Source organism: Schistocerca americana, chromosome 2 (assembly GCF_021461395.2).
Source record: "Schistocerca americana isolate TAMUIC-IGC-003095 chromosome 2, iqSchAmer2.1, whole genome shotgun sequence".
NCBI classification, from domain to species: Eukaryota; Metazoa; Arthropoda; class Insecta; order Orthoptera; family Acrididae; genus Schistocerca; species Schistocerca americana.
Window position 1 is genome coordinate 919,962,854 of NC_060120.1, and position 18,754 is coordinate 919,981,607.

General features: G+C 38.6%; 1 protein-coding gene across 5 annotated transcripts in view; it reads right to left on the reverse strand.

The window, feature by feature from the left end:
* Positions 1 to 18,754, reverse strand: part of LOC124595956 (stress-activated protein kinase JNK) — a 578,539-nt gene that overhangs the window by 56,768 nt on the left and 503,017 nt on the right. For all 5 annotated transcript variants that reach the window (XM_047134879.1, XM_047134881.1, XM_047134882.1 and 2 more), the window contains 4 exons: positions 10,823 to 10,952; positions 6,595 to 6,792; positions 2,307 to 2,441; positions 1,904 to 2,033 (listed from right to left, as the gene is read on the reverse strand). In XM_047134879.1, coding sequence (XP_046990835.1) covers positions 1,904 to 2,033; positions 2,307 to 2,441; positions 6,595 to 6,792; positions 10,823 to 10,952 — 593 coding nt within the window. The remainder of the gene's footprint in view (positions 1 to 1,903; positions 2,034 to 2,306; positions 2,442 to 6,594; positions 6,793 to 10,822; positions 10,953 to 18,754) is intronic.

Sequence of the window (18,754 nt, forward strand, 5' to 3'; positions counted from 1 at the left end):
TCCAGACCTCTGCCTTTTGTAACCTCTTACAAACCAAGTTACCACAGAATTGCTCATGGCCCATCTACACAGCCAGAAATAATGGTCTGCCTTCAAGGCTTCAACAGTTATCCACATTGCTCTCCTGCACATCTTTCTGGAAGAGAGTATATCATGGAGAAATGACTTAACCAGAGTCAACGGGGTATTTTCTTTCAGAATGAATCTTTCATTCTGCAGTCTAATGTGCAACTCCCATTGTCGTATATTAATAAACATGTCACAATGTTTCATAACAGTACACAACACAAAGGGAGCGAAAGATTAATCTGAATTACTAACATTTATTCTAAATAATGTTATAGTTAGGTGGTCCTTACATTTTTGGCACCCCTGAATGTTGATTCTTTCAGTTCTACAAAGCTTAAATCCATGTCAGTCAACTGATCACTGTTCAATCTGAAGATAAAGAATAGAATATTGAGAGAGATTTTGGTGAATTTATTAGTTGATGGGGAGGTAAGTTTTATATTTGGCAATAAGTTGCACTGTAAGCTGGAACAAAAGCAGCAAAGTTTAAAACTGATTGTTTGCTCTGTGGGCATATCTTCAGAATGAACGATGACTTACAGATGACAGATGTCCCTACTTACTTGCAATAAAAGCTTCTATGGCATGTAATTCTCCTGGGTAACAAACAACTGCTCTTGTGTGCTTGCTATCTTTCCCTCCCAACCATCAGCTACTCTTCCCTTCAAACCTTCCCTGCCTCTCCCCTCTTACTTTCTCACCTCATCGACTCTGCACAACACAACCCCCTTAACCCTAGTCAAGCTGCGCTGTTGATACACCGTATCCATGCAAGTGCATTTGTGTGTATTTTTATATGTGTACATTTATTTTGAAGTTATCTCTGAAGAAGAACATTGTCCCAAAAATGTAGGAATGTTTGTGTAGCAATGTCTTGTTTATATGGCCACCAACAAGTTAATAGCTCAACTATATGGTGAGTTACTACCTTTACTCTTTCCACTATGTATCATGTCAAAGAACTGATTTATCTTGTGTTTTGAGTATGTATGGGTGGTTCTGATATAATTTTGAACCATAATGACTAGATGAAGTATTAAAAAAGAAACACAAAATTTTCCTCAGACCTGCACCCAATAAGCTTTAACCAGTCCCTATTGGTATGAAAGCCTAAACAAATTTCAGACCAAACACAAAATATTAGTTTGGATTAATTGGCCATAATTTGGGTTAGTTGTAAAAAAAAAAAAAAAAAAAAAAAAAACACACATCAAATGAGTTTAATTGTTAAAACATTACAAAATATGCCGATAGTCCAAAATCCACATTACTGAGCGAGACTGCACAAGTGTTTGAAGTGTGGAGTCATATTCAAGTTGAGTACGGTTCAAATCCCCCTCTGACCATTATGATTAAATTTTTCCATGTTCACACTTAACCATTAAAATGGAGATCCAAGACAGTTTCTTAAAAAAAAAAACCATACTTGTTTACTCATTAGACAAATGAGCTACTACCTGCTCTCTAATGTTGTCAATATCAACAACTGAAATTTCTAGAAGATGTGGAGTGAAACATATAGAAAATGAAACTTTCTTCCCCAAAACCCTAATTACATAAAATTAGAAGAGAGCTCATAAAGGCAACTTGTACAAGCACAGAAAGACGACAAACCTATCTGATGTCTCCCATACACTGAATAAACTTAACTCATTGCATTTCCAATTATGAATGTGACAGGACACATGGAACGGTTTATTAATGGCAATCAATGCTGCTCCCTCCAGGATCCTCTACTCCGGTCACATTGTAATAATTAAATGATATTTTAACCAAGTGAAATAATTTCATCTTAATTTCCCAGCCTAACTTATCTTAAAGTGAGTTATCATACCTATGATTTTATTCCACTGGTCAATGTGATCAGTGCCTGGAAACAGAACACCTCCACGGATCATTTCTCCCATGATGCAGCCAACAGACCAGATGTCAACATTCTCCTTGTAACCCATTCCAAGGATTACCTGTTGTGAAAATCATTATTATAATCAAAAGTGTACAAAATTATTATGAAGAGGAAGACTCAGCTACATCCACATTCATGCAAGGAGAGTGAAGAAGGGGGAGCGAGAGGGGAGGGGGGAGAGAGAGAGAGAGAGGGGGGGGCAGAGGGGGGGGGAGAGAGAGTGGGGGAGGGAGAGGGGGAGAGGGGGAGAGGGGGAGAGAGAGAGAGAGAGAGAGAGAGAGAGAGAGAGAGAGAGAGAGAGAGAGAGAGAGAGAATGCATTCAGGACTCACCTCGGGAGCTCTGTAGTACCGTGTCACAACATATGGTGTCATCATGAAAGTTGTCCCCGCTGTTCTCGCTAAACCAAAGTCTAAAATTTTAAGTGTGCAGTCTGATTTAACAACAATGTTGCTTGGTTTAAGATCCTGCAAAAATAAGAAGTCTGTCAGTTATTTGCCAAGGAAATTGTTTTATGACACTTTCAATCTCCAGTCACTTTCTCTTTCTTTCAATCATAAATTTGTGTTACAATTAAAATTTTTATATAAAGCAAAAAAATATAAAATTATCTATGAAATTAAAAAAAAAAAGAACATACTTGAGTACTGCTTATTCCATCTGAATTACAATCACAGTCCTAGGAAACATCGTATTATCTGAAAGTCATAATGTCTGCTATTCACACAAATAAAACAGCTTCTGCATCAGTCACTTTTTTATTTTGCCACTATGTGTTTCGATGGTTCACACCATCAATCTTCAGATGAAGAATTGTTTATTTACATTGCTGGTGTTGGTGAAGAGTATAGACATTTTTTCACAGTCGCAGACCAAGGGCGGTGTAGGTTATTTTGCATCCTTTGCTAATGACAAAAATAGTTGATTTCGAAAAGGCACTTTAGGGGTTACAAAACCTGAATATCTGACAGTGAATCATACTTACAGCGACAATAGAGATGTAAAAGTTCTGCATAGCGTTGCCTGATGTATGTCTTCTCCACTGCTCATTACAGGGTGTCCCACTCAAACCTCCCGGATTTCAAAGACCCAGGAAAAAAAACCACAGTAGTTACAACAATGAAAAATCATAGAGCATCTCAAAGAATTTATTTATTTATCATCAATACACCTCTACATGTGAACTATTTGTAGCACGAAGAACATAGAGTCTATATTCAATTTCCTGCCGAGTTCTTTATAACATTTCCTCTGTAATTGTTGCAATCGTATTAGTGATACGATGTTGCAACATAGGAATATCTTCCACTTTGGTCACATACACACGGTCCTTCACGAATCCCCACATGAAGAAATCAAGCGGCACAATGTCAGGTGAACGTGGTGGCCAGGCAATGGGTCCTCCACGTCCGATCCAAGGATTCTTATCCAGGAACTTGTAAACAGTGGTTGACAAATGTGGTGGAGCTTCATCTTGTTGAAAAATGATGTTGGGTTGCAAGTCTTGCATTTAAGGGTACACAAACTGCTCCGACATGTCGAGTTACATTGACCCATTCACTGTTTGTTCTGCAAAAGAAGAACGGTCCAACAATCCTGTCGTACATTAGCCCGCATCAGACATTCAGTTTAGGGCTATCACAAACATGTTCAATGACAACGTGCGAATTTTGCGAACCCAGAATCCGAACATTATGCCTATTAACCCTGCCTGATAGATGAAAGGTTGCCTCATCTGAGAAGAAACATCTTTCCAGGAAGCTGGCACCCATATCAATAGGCTGCAGCAAATCTGCAGCAAATTCTTGTCAGCATGGTTTGTCGTTAGGCATCAGATGTTGCAGAATTTGCACTTTGTAAGCACACTTATGAAGACCCTGGTGAACTACATGGTGCAATGTTGATTGAGGTACATCAAGCTGTCTAGATGCTTGACGAATTGACTTCTGAGAACCGTTTGTCTGATGTCCTCCACTGCCTCTTCTGAAACTCTGTAACGTGCACTGTCAGAACGTTTCAGAACACTTCCTGTTGCCAGAAACTTCCTATACCATCCCTTAATTGTTTTCACATAAGGTGGATCATATTCATACACATGACAATAATTTCTTTGCACAGTAATGGCAATTTTGTTTCTGCAAATCACTCTATTGCTTGCGTGCACTGCTGTGGAGTCGTCATTTTCACTTCATGCGACCATGCTGCACTCTGGTGACAATACTTGGCACTTCTGATGTGAGAATATAAATTCTTTGAGGTGCTCATCAATGTGGTGCATTTTTCATTGTCATGTCAACTGTAGTTTCTCTCTCCTCGGTCCTTGAAATTAGGGAGGTTTGAGTGGGACACCCCGTATATTTCCACTGACATTTCAAAGAAGTTGTACATGTTACAGGTATGTTTGTTTACTTTGGATACAGAGATACACTATTAAATGGTCTCTACAAAAACACATTTGCCTTTTTAAGCATATGAATGGTTGCACCAGAATACTGACATGTGCACAACTCAGCTATTATATTAGGTAGATATGTAAGTAAGTACAATGCACTGTCAGAAATTAATGGTTTTTGACCTCTACAATGCCTTTTCTAAATCAACAATTTTCATCAATAGCAAAAGATGTAAAATAACCTACACTGCCCTTTGGCTGTGACTGTGAAAAGACACCTGTACTCTTCAGCAAGATCAGCAATGTAAATGAACAATTTTCTACCTGAAGATGATGATGTGAACCACCGAAACATGGTGGCAAAATAAACAAGTGGTGACACTGAAAGTGTTTTATTTTTATTGATCAACAGTTGCAGACCTCATAATGCTGTCCCTTATGGACAACATATTCATCTGCTATTCATGCTCAATAGTAATTTATTTACAGATTCATTATTTTACTGATTCATGTTTCCAGAATGAAATTTTCACTCTCTAGCAGAGTGTGCACTGACATGAAACTTCCTGGCAACTTAAAGCTGTATGCCAGACGGAGACTCAAAGTTCGGAAGGTAGGAGACGAGGTACTGGCAGAATTGAAGCTGTGGGGCAGGTCGTGAGTCTTGCTTGCTTAGCTCAGTTGATGAGCACTTGCCTGCGAAAGGCAAAGGTCCCAAGTTCAAGTCTTGGTCTGACACACAGTTTTAATCGGTCAGCAAATTTCAGATTCATGTTGCCAGTAATGTAGAACAGAGCAATACCCATGCAAAAATTGGGGAGCATATTATGCCCTCACGGACATTTGGATTTTTGGGATGGTTAAAATGAAGAAAAAGTAGGCAAACAAAATCAAAATGAAAGGCTTTGGAACACAAACTTAACAAAATTATCACAAAGTTCGCACTGTAACACAAACGACCAAGAGGCATCTATATATGACAGTCCTCTAACAATTTTGAAATTAATGATCATCCAGTTCACTACAAAGCATGCCTCTTCTCTGCTTTATTTCCTTTCAATATTTTTTTTTTAAGGTGTTTATTTGTAACTATGTAAAATCATAATTTTTACACACACAGAATTAATGAAAATGGGTATTACAGAAACATAGGTTTCATGGCAGAATAGAGAACATCGGCAGAATAGATATTCATAAAAAAGGGACAGTACTGCTACTGAGAACATTGAAAATAAAATTTATTGTTTCATTTACCTACAGAGGAATATAAGGTATAGACCATTTTCAAAATTTAACATAGACCAACTCTCTGCTTCAAAGTGGAAGGGTTTACGTGATCAGTGGTTCAAACTGTGTACAAATTATGTTGGTCATTGAAGCATAGTACCAGAAGACCAAAATGATTTATCTTACAGACGTCTATTTAGGGGAAGTGTGTGTGATTTTTATGAGAAAACTGATGTTGTTCTCAAAAATTTTGATGGAAAAGCATGACAACTCTGTCTATACTCCTTGTGTACTGTTATACTCAAATGTTCTCACACTGAAATCTGCAAAGTTTAAAAGATTGCCATCAGAATTAATAACTCAAAATAAACAGTAAGTATGACCAAACACTACCTAGCTTTGTTAGAATGAGCACTGCAATGAAATTCCCAATTGATTTCAAATTATCTGCTTGATGTTTGCTAGTTACAGACATTAGGTATATTTTCACAAAAGAGAGGGAGGAGGGAGATGGGGAGATGCTAGAAGGAGAAGGGAGGGAAAGAGAAAGATCAAAAGAGAGGAGTACCCATCGTCCATATTCAATGTAAGTATAAAGAATGAACTGATATTTTTTAAACTTAATAATATAACACAGTTGTGATAGTTAAGCACCTACTAAAAACCAAATAGTAGATATCTAGAAATAAATTAAGACCACTCATGCATATTTATTAGTAAAATACGCCAAACGTAAGTTAAAAGATTGTCGAACATCATTCATGTACCAGATTTAACACAATAGTACATCAATTAACTGGTCCAGTAGTTACCAGTGTAGTGTCCACATTAAGAATAGGCTGTGATGAAGACACACACACACACACACACACACACACACACACACACACAGAGAGAGAGAGAGAGAGAGAGAGAGAGAGAGAGAGAGAGAGAGAGAGAGAGAGAGAGAGAGAGAGAGAGAGAGAGTACTTTTCACATGCAGCAAATAAAACATCACTGACCCTGTGTATGATGCCAGCCGAGTGGAGATGCTTGATGCCACATAACATCTGATATAACAGGTAAGACATTCGTTCATGATCCAGATCCATCTGGATGACCTGACATAAGTTGGCATCCATAAGTTCCATGACAAGATATACATCCTGGAATTCCTCCAATGACTTTTGCGGAGTGAATGCATTCAACAAACCAATAATCTGTATGCAGAAATGATAAACAGAAAATATTTACTGTAGGCACAAAAATTACTTTTTATAAGCACAGTAAGAAAAGAGACATTAAAAAATTAAAATTTATGTTAATACTAGAACTCACAATCCACAAATGTATCTAAATATTTGTACAGTTCTAGAAAGTTGGCATGTGGATGCATGATGCACCACTGTAGATTCATTACAACACAAATTAATATCTTTCATCCAAACAACTTAAATTCATTAAAGCAATCTCAAAGCTATAACACAGCTTGAAATGAACAAACTGACTACTGCTGGCACAAATAAAGAATTTACTTAAAGTCTGTTAAATGAAAATTGTAGGTAACGTCTTTTCCTAATCTCACTCAGAAATCTCAATACAAACATCCTCCAGATCGCCACTGTTGCAGCAGCACTTCAGCCAAACAACTGAAAGAACACTCACCACTGTTATCTGTCTCAGTCTACACTCAACAGTGAGAAAACTATGCCTAAAGTTTAGCAACTTCATGATACAGATAATACCCTTATAAACACAGGCTTTTTCTCCTTTTTGTATTTAATATCCCACAAACATACACTTACCACATGTCTGGGATTAGCCCAGACAACCATTGTTTTTTAGTGTTGTCTGAAGAAACATCAGAAGTTTTAGAAGTTCATGACCGCCATGGACATTTTTTTTGAAGACCTGTTTGTCCAACATCACATTTTTAAATGCTGTCTTGAAGGCACTCTCACCCAACATTGGGGCAAGTGCTGACGTCAATGAAGAGGTGTGACTACCAGTTACGCAACAACATTTCACTTACTGTTAGTCACTTGGCAACACAACAGGAGGAATGTGTTTGTGTTGTCTCCAAGTGTGAAATAACTCAACTGCATGTTTCTTGTCATTTGATCTATATTCATTTTTTGTCTCATCATTTAGCAGTAGACAAAAAAGCATGTGTCTACAGTAAAAGGAATATAAATGTTTGAAATTGTGTAACGACAATAACAGCGAACACGTTTTTATTGCACTATATACAAAAGAATTTTCTGTTGCACATGAAGGAAAGGATGATATTAAAACCCAAGTGAGAACGACTAAACATAGGTGTGCTATTAATGCCATTACTTCACCAAACATAACAGATTTTTTTACAAGCAAACGTGGGAATTGTAATCTGGGAAGTGCTGAAACACCATAATAATCAAATAAAATGGTTAAAAAGTTATATGACCCAAAATTTCCATCTGTAGAACCAAAACTGAGGCAGTTACTTTTATCGTCATTTCACTGTTTATATTTGATAATATGTGTGGTCTTTGGAAAACATTAACTAATTAAGAGTAACAATGGATAGCTCAAACAGAAGTGAAGTAAAACATGTTCTGATTCATGTAAGACATTTCTGACTGAAGAAGGGAACTCAACTCAAACTTTTAAATTTTGATGAAGTGTCAGGTAAAACTGCTCAGCTTTTGACTCAGTATCTTCTCTGATACTATAGATACTGTGATAAGGAATAGCTCAATAGGAAATTCAGCTGAAGAGGAATGGACATCTACAAAGGGCAATCACAGAAGTTGGCAAGAAAAACATATGTACAAAAAAGATAACTGTGAAGAAACCATGGGTAACAGAAGAAATATTTCAGTTAATTTATGAACGAAGAAAGTACAAAAAGTTCAAGGAAATTCGAGAATACAGGTATGAAAGTCAATTAGAATGAAATAAATAGAAATAAACAGAAAAGGCTCCATGAAAACTGTGAAGATACAGAGAAAGAAATTATTGTAAAATGGCCTGACTCAGCATATAGAAAAGTCAAACAACTTTCAGTGAAATTAAAATCGAGGTTGCAACATTAAAAGTGCAATGGGAATTCCAGTGCTAAGGGCAGAGAGAGAGAGCCAATAGCTGAAAAACCTACAATGAAGGCCTCTATGAGGGGGAAGACCTGTCTGATGATGCAATAGAAGAGGCAGGAGTCAATATAGAACAGATAGGGGGGTCCAGTAATAGAATAAGAATTTAAAAGAGCTATGGAAAACTTAAAATCAAATAAAGCAGACACCATTCCATCAGAATTTCTATGTGGTAATGAAATGACTTTCCATGTTGGTGTGTCGAATGAATGAGTCTAGCAACATATCATCTGACTTCTGGAAAGCATCATCCCACAATTCCCAAGTTTGCAAGAGCTGTCAGGATCGAGGATTGCTGCAGAACCAGCTTAACAGTTCATGCATCCAAGTTGCTGACAAGAACAATATAAAGAAGAATGGAAACGAAAACTGAGGATCTGTTAGACAATGATCCACTTGTCTTCAGGGATGTTAAAGCACGAGAGGAAGTTCCGACATTGCAGTTGATAAGGGAAGTAAGACTAACGAAAAATCAAGACACATTCATAAGATTTGTGGCCCTGGAAAAAGTGTTCGACAATGTCAAATGGTGCTAGATGTTTGAAATTCTGAGATAAATACCTGTAATTTATATGGAAAAGCAGGTAATATACAATATGTGCAAGAGGCAAGAGGGAACAATTTGAGTGGAACACAAAAAACAAAGCACTAGGATTTAGAAGGGCATAAGACAGGGATGTAGTCCTTCACATCTACTGTTCAGTCTACACATCAAAGAAGCCACGACAGAAATAAAAGAATGTTCAAGAGTGGAATTAAAATTAAAGGTGAAAGGATATCAATGATAAGTTTCACTGATAACATTGCTATCCTCAGTGGAAGTGAAGAAGAGTTATAGGATCTGCTGAATGGAATGAACAGTCTAATGAGTTAATAATATGGGCTGAGAGTAAATCAAAGAAAAAGGAAAGTAACAAGAAGCAGCAGAAATAACAACAGTGAGACACTTGACATCAGGAAGGATGTTCATAAAGTTGATGAAGTTAAGGAATTCTGCTACCTAGGCAGCTAAATAACCCATGGTGGACGGAGCGAGGAGGACATCAAAAACAGACTAGCACTAGTCAAGTGGATATTCCTAGCCAAAAGAAGTCTTAATTTGAGGAAGAAATTTCCAAGGGGGTACATTTGAGTCACAGTGCTGAATGGTAATGAAATACATACTGTGGGAAAACTGGTTCACAAGGAAGTCAAAGGACGTGAGATATGATGCTATAGAAGAATGTTGAAAATTAGGTTATCTGATAAGGTAAGGAAAGGGGAGGTTCTTTGCAGACTTGATGGGGAAAGGAATCTGTGGAAAACACTGACAAAAAGAAGGGACAGGATAGTAGGACATCTGTTAAGATATTAGGGATAACTTCCATGCAACTAGAGGGAGCTATGGTTGGTGAAAACTGTACAGGAAGACAGAGATCGGAATACATCCCGCAAATAACAGAGGACAGAGGTTGCAACTGCTACTCTGAGGTGAAGAGATTTGTCATAGTGGAGAAATTGGTGGTGGGTCACATTAAACCAGTCAGAAGACTGCTGACTAAAAAAATTCTTTTTAGTGTGTGAAAAAATACAAACTTGAATAAAAGATGGTTTGTTATACTGCTGTCAACACTAATTGTAATTCTGTTGGCGTAAGGCAAAAGGGAAATGGGAACAAAAACATATTCAGTATAGTTCAAAGGGATTTAGATAGACCTATTTCTGGAAGTGGGGTTGTTCAGCCTACATTGTACAGAAACTGTTTCTTCAGAAAGTTACAACTAGTAAAAAATAAAACTAAATAAATATTTTTAGATGTTTCAATAACTTATCAAGGCATTTATAAGTAGTTTCAAAAATAAGTCCTTGGCTGGACTCAAAAATGTACGGTAAGCCTACACAGGCGACCTTTGCAGAACATGTACAAATGTCCACAACACAATCTGATATTTTTACACAGTACTACCACTCATTAAAAGCTCTGCAGAGTTGTTATGTTCTCAAGTTTTTGCCGGTGAGTATAGTAAACTGCTCAATGGGTACTGTTTCCATTGTTTCATTATTTTTCTCACACTCAAAAAGGACTTAAAGAGATGATCATATTAAATCAAATATTCAAAAACAAAAAATAACTCACATTTTTGTGATTGACAAGCTTCATGAGCTTAAACTCTCGATAAGCACGTTTTGCATGAGTCACATTCTGGAACGGACGGCTAAGCTTTTTGATTGCCACATTCTGCTGAGTTACTGTATCATAAGCAGCACTGAAACAAGAAGATTTTAAAGTTCACAAATGCTGTAAATTAAGAATATAGCATAAACCAATGTTTTGAAGTAGTTCTGACAAAGTGTCACATAAGAGTTATTAATACGTAACAGTCAGCCAAATGTGAAAACAAGCTAGGATTTCCACCATTCTAATGATTATCTCAATGAAATAAATTATGATAGTAGTTGTGTTAGCAGTAAACCTCCATAAAGCTTGAGGTACATGAAAAGTGGTTATGTAATGACTTCTGTCACTGATCTTAACTTTCAAACATACCGACGCATTTTTAATTTTATGTACATGTTTTATGTGCAGTATATACTGCTGTATCTAACAGCAGTCTGTTTAAATATCTAGACAGCAAACCAAATGTACACAGTAAACAAATAAATGTTGGCCCCAACTAACACCAGAGATGACTGACATCTATTCTTACATCATTCACTCTATTTTCCCAACTTAAATTTAATTTCTTTTTGCTTCTATCTCTTCCTTCGCATAGCTTTCTTTGAATATATCTAAATATTACACCATCAGAGACCCCAATCCTCTTTTGTTCCTCACTTTTTAGCTTTTATTTATGTACTTACACTAAACATGTAACATTTCTAAGAAATATCTGTCGGGCTTCACAAACAGATTGAAAACTGTTAGGTGTAGGGTATGGGGACTGTAGGTTACCGTAGGTTGAGGCCAAGATGATTTTGAGACTGGTAACTGTGTTGTAAGGATAAGTCTTGTCTGTGCATTTCAGAAAAGCTGGTGATGGAAAGGAAGGATCCAGATGGTCCGGGCTGTGAAACAGCCATTGAAATTAGCTTTTAATGTTAGGCTGCATCTCATGCCACAGGGTGGTCCACTTTGCTCTTTTGTCACAGTAGGTGGTGGACATTCATCATGGTGAACAGCTGGTTAGTGGTCATACCAAAATAAAAAGGCATGCAATGACTACAACAAAGCTGTTATATGACATGACTGCTTTCACAGGTGGCCCATCTGTGATGGGAATGGATAATCCTACAACAGGACTGGAATAGGAAGTGACAGGTGGGTGGATTGGGCACGTCTTGTACATGTTTCTTCCACAGGAATATGATCCTTGTGCCAGGTTATTGGGATTTGGAGTGGTATAAGGACGGACTAGGAGTGACGGAACACCACTTTAGGGGGAGTGGGATGGATCTTTGATAGGACAACCATGATGTCAGGATGTGATAGCTAATCAAAACCCTCAAGAAGGATGTGGTTCAGGTGTTCCAGTCCAGTGTGGCGACAAGGAGGGCACTCCTCTGTAGCCAGTTCTTGGAAGTGGTGAGAGGATTGGGGGTGTATAAGGGACATCGGAAATCTGTTTGCGGACTAGGTCTTTAGGATAGTGCCTGTCTGTGAAGCCTTTTGTGAGATCTTCAGCAAGCTGGGCTAGGCAGTTCTTGTCACTGCAGATACACCATCCCTGGGTGACCAGACAGTATGGGTGGAATTGTTTGGCGTGGAAGGTATGACAGCTATCAAAATGCAGGTACTGCTGGCAGATGGTGGGTTTAATGTGGACACAGGCATGGCTAGAGCCATCTGAGAGGTGGTCAAGGCCAAGGAAGATTACACATTGGGTTGAGGAGGACCAGATGAAGTGGATCAGAGAGAGGTGTTGAAGTTGTGAAGGAATGAGGAGAGGGTATCTTGGCCCTGAGTGCAGATAGTGAAGATGTTATTGATGTACCTGAACCAGACCGGCAGTTTGGGGTTTTGGAAACCTAAGAATGTTTCCTCTAGATCACCCATAATCAGTTTGGCACAGGAGCCCATGGCTGTGCCTCAGATTTGTTTGTATACCTTCCCCTCAAAGGAGTAGTAATTATGTCTTACAACAAAGTCAGTATGGAGCGTGAAGAATGAGGTAGTGGCCTTCTGAACCACACACACTGTCATATCCAAGCCACACTGTACAGACAGTATCGTCTGTGCACAACACATCACTACTTGACCATGCGGATCGCTGGTGCAGAATCGAAATCCCCAAATTCTTCCCACCAATAAGTACAATTATTCTTATTGGTCACATTTCCTCCCTCATGCTCGCATGCTTTTGTGTGTTATTTTCTGCGCCTACCTGTGCCACACGAACTTGTGAACTTCAACCTAACCAACTCCCCTCCCATTCTCACAAACATACTCCAATATCTCATCAGTTTTGTCCTTTTTTCCCCATGCATTTGTGCATTTTGGGCAACCGCCTTGCCGCAGTGGCTACACCGGTTCCTGTCGCTGTCGGGCGTGTTCGACACTTGGATGGGTGACCATCCAGGCTGCCATGCACTGTTGCCATTTTTCGGGGTGCACTCAGCCTCGTGACACCAATTGAGGAGCTACTTGACCAAATAGTAGCGGCTTCGGTCAAGAATACCATCATAATGACCGGGAGAGCGGTGTGCTGACCCCATACCCCTCCTCTCCACATCCTCCTCTGAGGATGACACGGCGGCCAGATGGTCCCGATGAGCCACTTGTGGCCTGAAGACAGAGTGGTTTTTATTTGTGCATTTTGTATTTTTTTGTTGCATATTTGTATGTATTGTTACAGATTTGTGTGTACTTTTCTGTATCTATACATATTTTTATGCATCTCTTTCTGTTATCCAGATCCCCTCACAGCCACCTGATGCCTTCATCTGTCCCTTTCCTATGTCATTTCCTGTTTCCCCATACCACTCCTGCCACTATGGATTATTGCTCCATATTTTTGGAGTTCAGGAAAGTAATCCTTTCCCTGGCTAAAACCCAGTCCCACATGCCATTCTCTAAATACTATCTAAGCCATGGAATCTCCTTGCCTAACCATAAAAATTGCTTTCTTTGAACCCCACCCTTCATTTCACAATAACCTGCACATTTTCAGATTCTCCCAGTGCCTGTCCCCCACAAACTTGCAAAAACACACCATCAGGGCACACACAGGCTTTGCAAAACCACCTTTGCTCCCTCCACAAGATACTGCTACTGTGCAATCTCTAACATATACATCACATCTCTGAAATTGAATTCCTTACACTCAGGCACCTGGAAGAGCAATCAATGCACCTCATCTCCACCAATTATCCTGCCTGCTGTCATCCTACTGCCACTCTGGGGCACCATTATCAAACACAACGCCACTAAATCTAGATATGAAACAATCCCAGAACACTGTTGTTACCCTTTTCGCCAGACTGCTCAGCCCCAAAAAAGATTCTGTCCTATATAAAGGCCTCAACTTCGGCTCTACACCTAAATTTAAACATGCTGGACTTGTCATAGACCTTCTCTTCTTCACCTGATCCCTGCAATGGAAACACATCTTTGCCATCAAGCACTCAAGTCAAAGCCAAACTAATCACAGCATGAACCCAGCCTCTTCTCCATACCACAATCCAACCATTGTCTGCTTTTCAGCTCCCCATTTCTCCTCCCCTTTCTCCTCCACAGCCATGCAATACAGGATCTGGCAGCCTTGTTCTGAAACCCCGATCCATACCTTGCTATCCCTTCCCCTTTCCTATCCCACTCCAGATTGGTGGTTCCCTTTGAAGCAGTTGCATTCTGTCCAGAGCAGGCAGAAGTGGAGGTCTTGTGTGTGTGTGTGTGTGTGTGTGTGTGTGTGTGTGTGTGTGTGTGTGGTGGTGGGAGGGGGGGGGGGGGGGGCGCCGTGAACGCACGCTCGCTTCCTTTCTAAAGGAGGCATAGGCTGAAAAGTTAATCTATAACAATCTTGACTTTCCACTTTTTGAAAATTCATTTTTCCTGATGCAATGTAAATGTGCCTCATCTCCTGTGTACTGTGTACTGTCTACTCTATAATAATAGTTAGTTAGTTTGTTACATACATCATCTGAACAATTCTTCTACAGAAACGAGGTGGAATGTCAGTTTACAGGATGCATATACCTTATTATTGTTCATGTTAATCAACAATACAATATCACTTAAAAACAATGCCTTTTTTTTAGGCTATTGCTTTTCAAATATAAATTCATCCATGGAATCGAAGTAATTGCACATAAGAAATGATTTTAGGTTAGATTAGTGAATGTATGTTTTGTGATGGTGTGATTAAAATGCCTACCTCCTTGAAGAGCTACCTATATGACATCCATGGGTAGAGACCATATACCATTCTTACTACTCACTTTTGTGTAGTCAATAGTTTCTTTCTAAGTGGTGAGTTACCCCAGAAAATTAGGCCCTAAGACATCACTGAGTGGAAACACGCAAAATATATCAAGAGTTTGATTTCTTTCTTTCTAAGATAAGCAATTATCCTAAGAGCAAAAGTAGCTGAGCTTAACTGTTTGAGAAGATTGGTAATATGCTTCTTTCAGTTCATTGTGGTGGAGGAGGAAGACAAGATTAGTGTTTAATGTCCCGTCAACAATGAGGTCATTGGAGACAGAGCAGAAGCTCGGATTAGAAAAGTTTGGGGAAGGAAATCAACCATGCCCTTCCAAAGGAACCATCCTGGCGTTTTCCTGAAGCAATCTCTGGAAATCATGGAAAAACCTAAATCCGGATGGCCGGTCACGGGTTTGAACTGTAGTCCTCCCGAATGCGAATCCAGTGTGCTAACCATGTGCCACCTCGCTCGGTTACAGTTCATGGTTTCATCAGAATGTTCGTCGAGGAATTTGAAGCATTCCATCCTATGTCCTGACTCCATTTGCTACATCAATTGTTTGTACGACTATTTGTTGTACAGAACTGAATAGTGTGTTTTTTCTCAAAATTAAAGGAAAGTCCATTTTGAGAGAAACACTTATTAATTGTTTGAAAAACACCAATAACATCTTTTGTAGCTTTCTTGCTAATTCGATTCATGGTAACACTAGTATCATCTGCAGAATGCACCAATTCTGATTGCTGAATGTTAAGTGGAAGGCCATTCACATATATAAAGAAAACGAATGAACTCAGAATTGAACCCCGACTCCTTTTGTGATATATCTCCATTCACTATAATTTTCTACCTTTGCAACACTGTCTACAATATTCAGTACAATGCTTTTGCATTCTGTTTGTTAAGTACGATTCAAATCAGGTGTGTATAAGGACATTATTTCCATAACACCTGAATTGTTCTAAGAGTGTAAGATGATCCAAGCAATCAAATGGCTTGGTAAGACCACAAAAAACTATCAACTGGTGACATATTATTGTTTAAGCCTTGTAATCTTTGGTCAACAAATGCTTAAATAGAATTGTCAGTCAAGCAACACTTCTGGTATCCAGACTGTGATGTACTAATTAAATTGTTGCTCCTTAAATGTGAGACTTCTATTGTTGAATATGTTGGAAAAAGAAGCCACGAAGGAAACTGGACAATAATCATGTAAGTCTTTCTTGTCACCTTTCTTACAAAGAGATTTAACAATTTCATATTTTAATCTATTTGGAAATTTTCCTTTACCAGTGATTCAATACATGTATCACTGACAACATTACTTATTAAGTTGGAACAACTTTTCTGAATTTTGTTTGAAATTCCATCAACACAATTGATTTTAAGTGACCAGGGTGACTGCGGGTGACTGATATTTAACTTATCCACCCCTGTAGTCACATGGTATTCAGAGAACAGAACATCCATCACTTCAGAATTTTCCACATGATCTAGACATACATGCACCTCATCTATCTCATTTTTCAGCCCCCTAATGTTCTGATGAAACAAATTAATTTTGCTTCCTGTAAATTGTTAAACATGTTACGGACCTGTTCTGTGCTAATTTCTTTCAACATTCGACAGCCTTGTAACTCATCAAATTACATGTCTTGTCAATTACTCTAACCCTTCTCAGCATAATAATGATGTCAATTCACAAACTGACATAGATAGTGACCTGAGCCTTCGAAAATTTTATTACACTGAGATGCTGTAGAATTGTTGACCTTGACAATTTTGCTTTTTATGTCTTTTTGTGTCGTTTGTAAGTATTAATTTTCTTAGCTGTCAGCATTTCAACAATCCCACTTCATGTCTCTTTCTTTTCTTTTCAATCATCTTTCCCTTCTCATTTTTTCTTTAATTATCTTTAAACATATAAATGTCTCAAAACATAGGAATTAAATTTAATGCCTATTCTATCAATTGGGGCGAAAATCTGGTAATATTTTGGTGAATGTGCCTAGCTATGTTTGTTTCCTTTCATTTTCATGTTGGCCTACAAGTTTTGAAATGATTTAGTATCTGGAAGGAGGTATTTTAAATATGTACCTAAATGTCATCTGTGGCAATATGTGTCTAAGTATGATAATGAAACCAAAGTTCCAAAGCGACTGCAAACAAGCACAAATCCATGTTGTCAACATAATCTGTAAGATTAACATGTAACAATATTTGTTTTAGCGATTGTTACAATCCATAGGAAACCACACTTTCATCACAAGTTCATATCACGGTACATACCAGCCAACAATATGTAACAAAAAGTTACGATATCAGTGCAGATTGTTTCCTGTCTTGAGTCATCATCTAAGGTCTATGCTTTGTCGCTGTAACCATTCTCCCTTAAGTTTCTCCTGTCATCTTATTTATTGATAATCTGGGCACTTTATTATTTCCAACAGATCTTCAGTTATTTCCTTCTTTACCTCCCCTTTGTTTTCTGCACCAAAATTTTAGTGTTGCCCGAAGAGGAAGGTGCCAGGGTAAGATGGTACCTCATGACGAAACCACAAGTAAACAAAGTCGTTGCCAGAAGCAACGATGAATGAGAGGCAGTGGCAATGACATGCCCATTAAGTGTTTCCATATGCCACTGGATCAGCTCACTTACTTTAGCAGAGCAGAATACCACTTATCCCAGTCAGCAATCATCTCAAAGATGACAGCATCATCCCTCTACTGAGCAAGTTGTGTGACAATTTTCTTACACAGGTCTTAGCATAAAAGCTTATAGTCAAGTGTGCTTTGTGAGAACAGACCAGTATTTAGTTCTGTGTCAAGTGATACATTAATATTCTGTGGCAGTAATACGTGCTTGTGAAATTCCTGTGGACATTTATTGTAACAAGCTAAGTATTTAATCTTCTTCAAGTTATAATACACTGATCTGAAATGTTACGTGTTCGTATATCATCTTGGTGCCCTCCAGGAGTAAAGCTAAGAACCCACAATTGTACCAATGAGTGTTATTTTGTCAAGTAAAAGAAACATTTTTCCATCCAATAAACCGGGTAAAACTTTACTGTCTATAAATAAATGTCAAAAAAATTTCCTAGCAAGAATAAAAATGCTATAAGCAACTTCACATGGGTCTTAACTGTGTAATACATAAGAGGAAAACAAACAGAAAATTCAGGATATAGAGGAGATGCTGAGATGCAGATAGGCGCAACAAAAAGACCATCATGGAAGACACTACCAGGTGGAGGGGGACAGTAAAGTGCTGCTTATGGGAGCATACAGAGACAAGGTGAAGAGAGCGTAGGGCAGCTATGTGCACTCAGGAAGTTATCAGAAAAAGAGAGAGGTAAAAAGACTGTGGGTGCGTTGGTGGGACAGAGGGCTGTGTAATGCTGGAATGCGAACTGGGGTGGGGCCAGAGGGTAAGGACAAAGATTAATGAACGTTGAGTCCAGGAGTGTTACAGGAATTTAGAATATAATGCAGAGAGAGTTCCCACCTGTGAAAGCCAGAAAAGCTTGTGTTAGTGGGAAGGATCCAGATGGCACAGGCTGTGAAGCAGTCATTGAAATAAAGAATGTTTTGTTTGGTGGCTTGCTCAGCAATGGGGTGGTCCAGCTGTTTCTTGGCCAGTGTTTGTT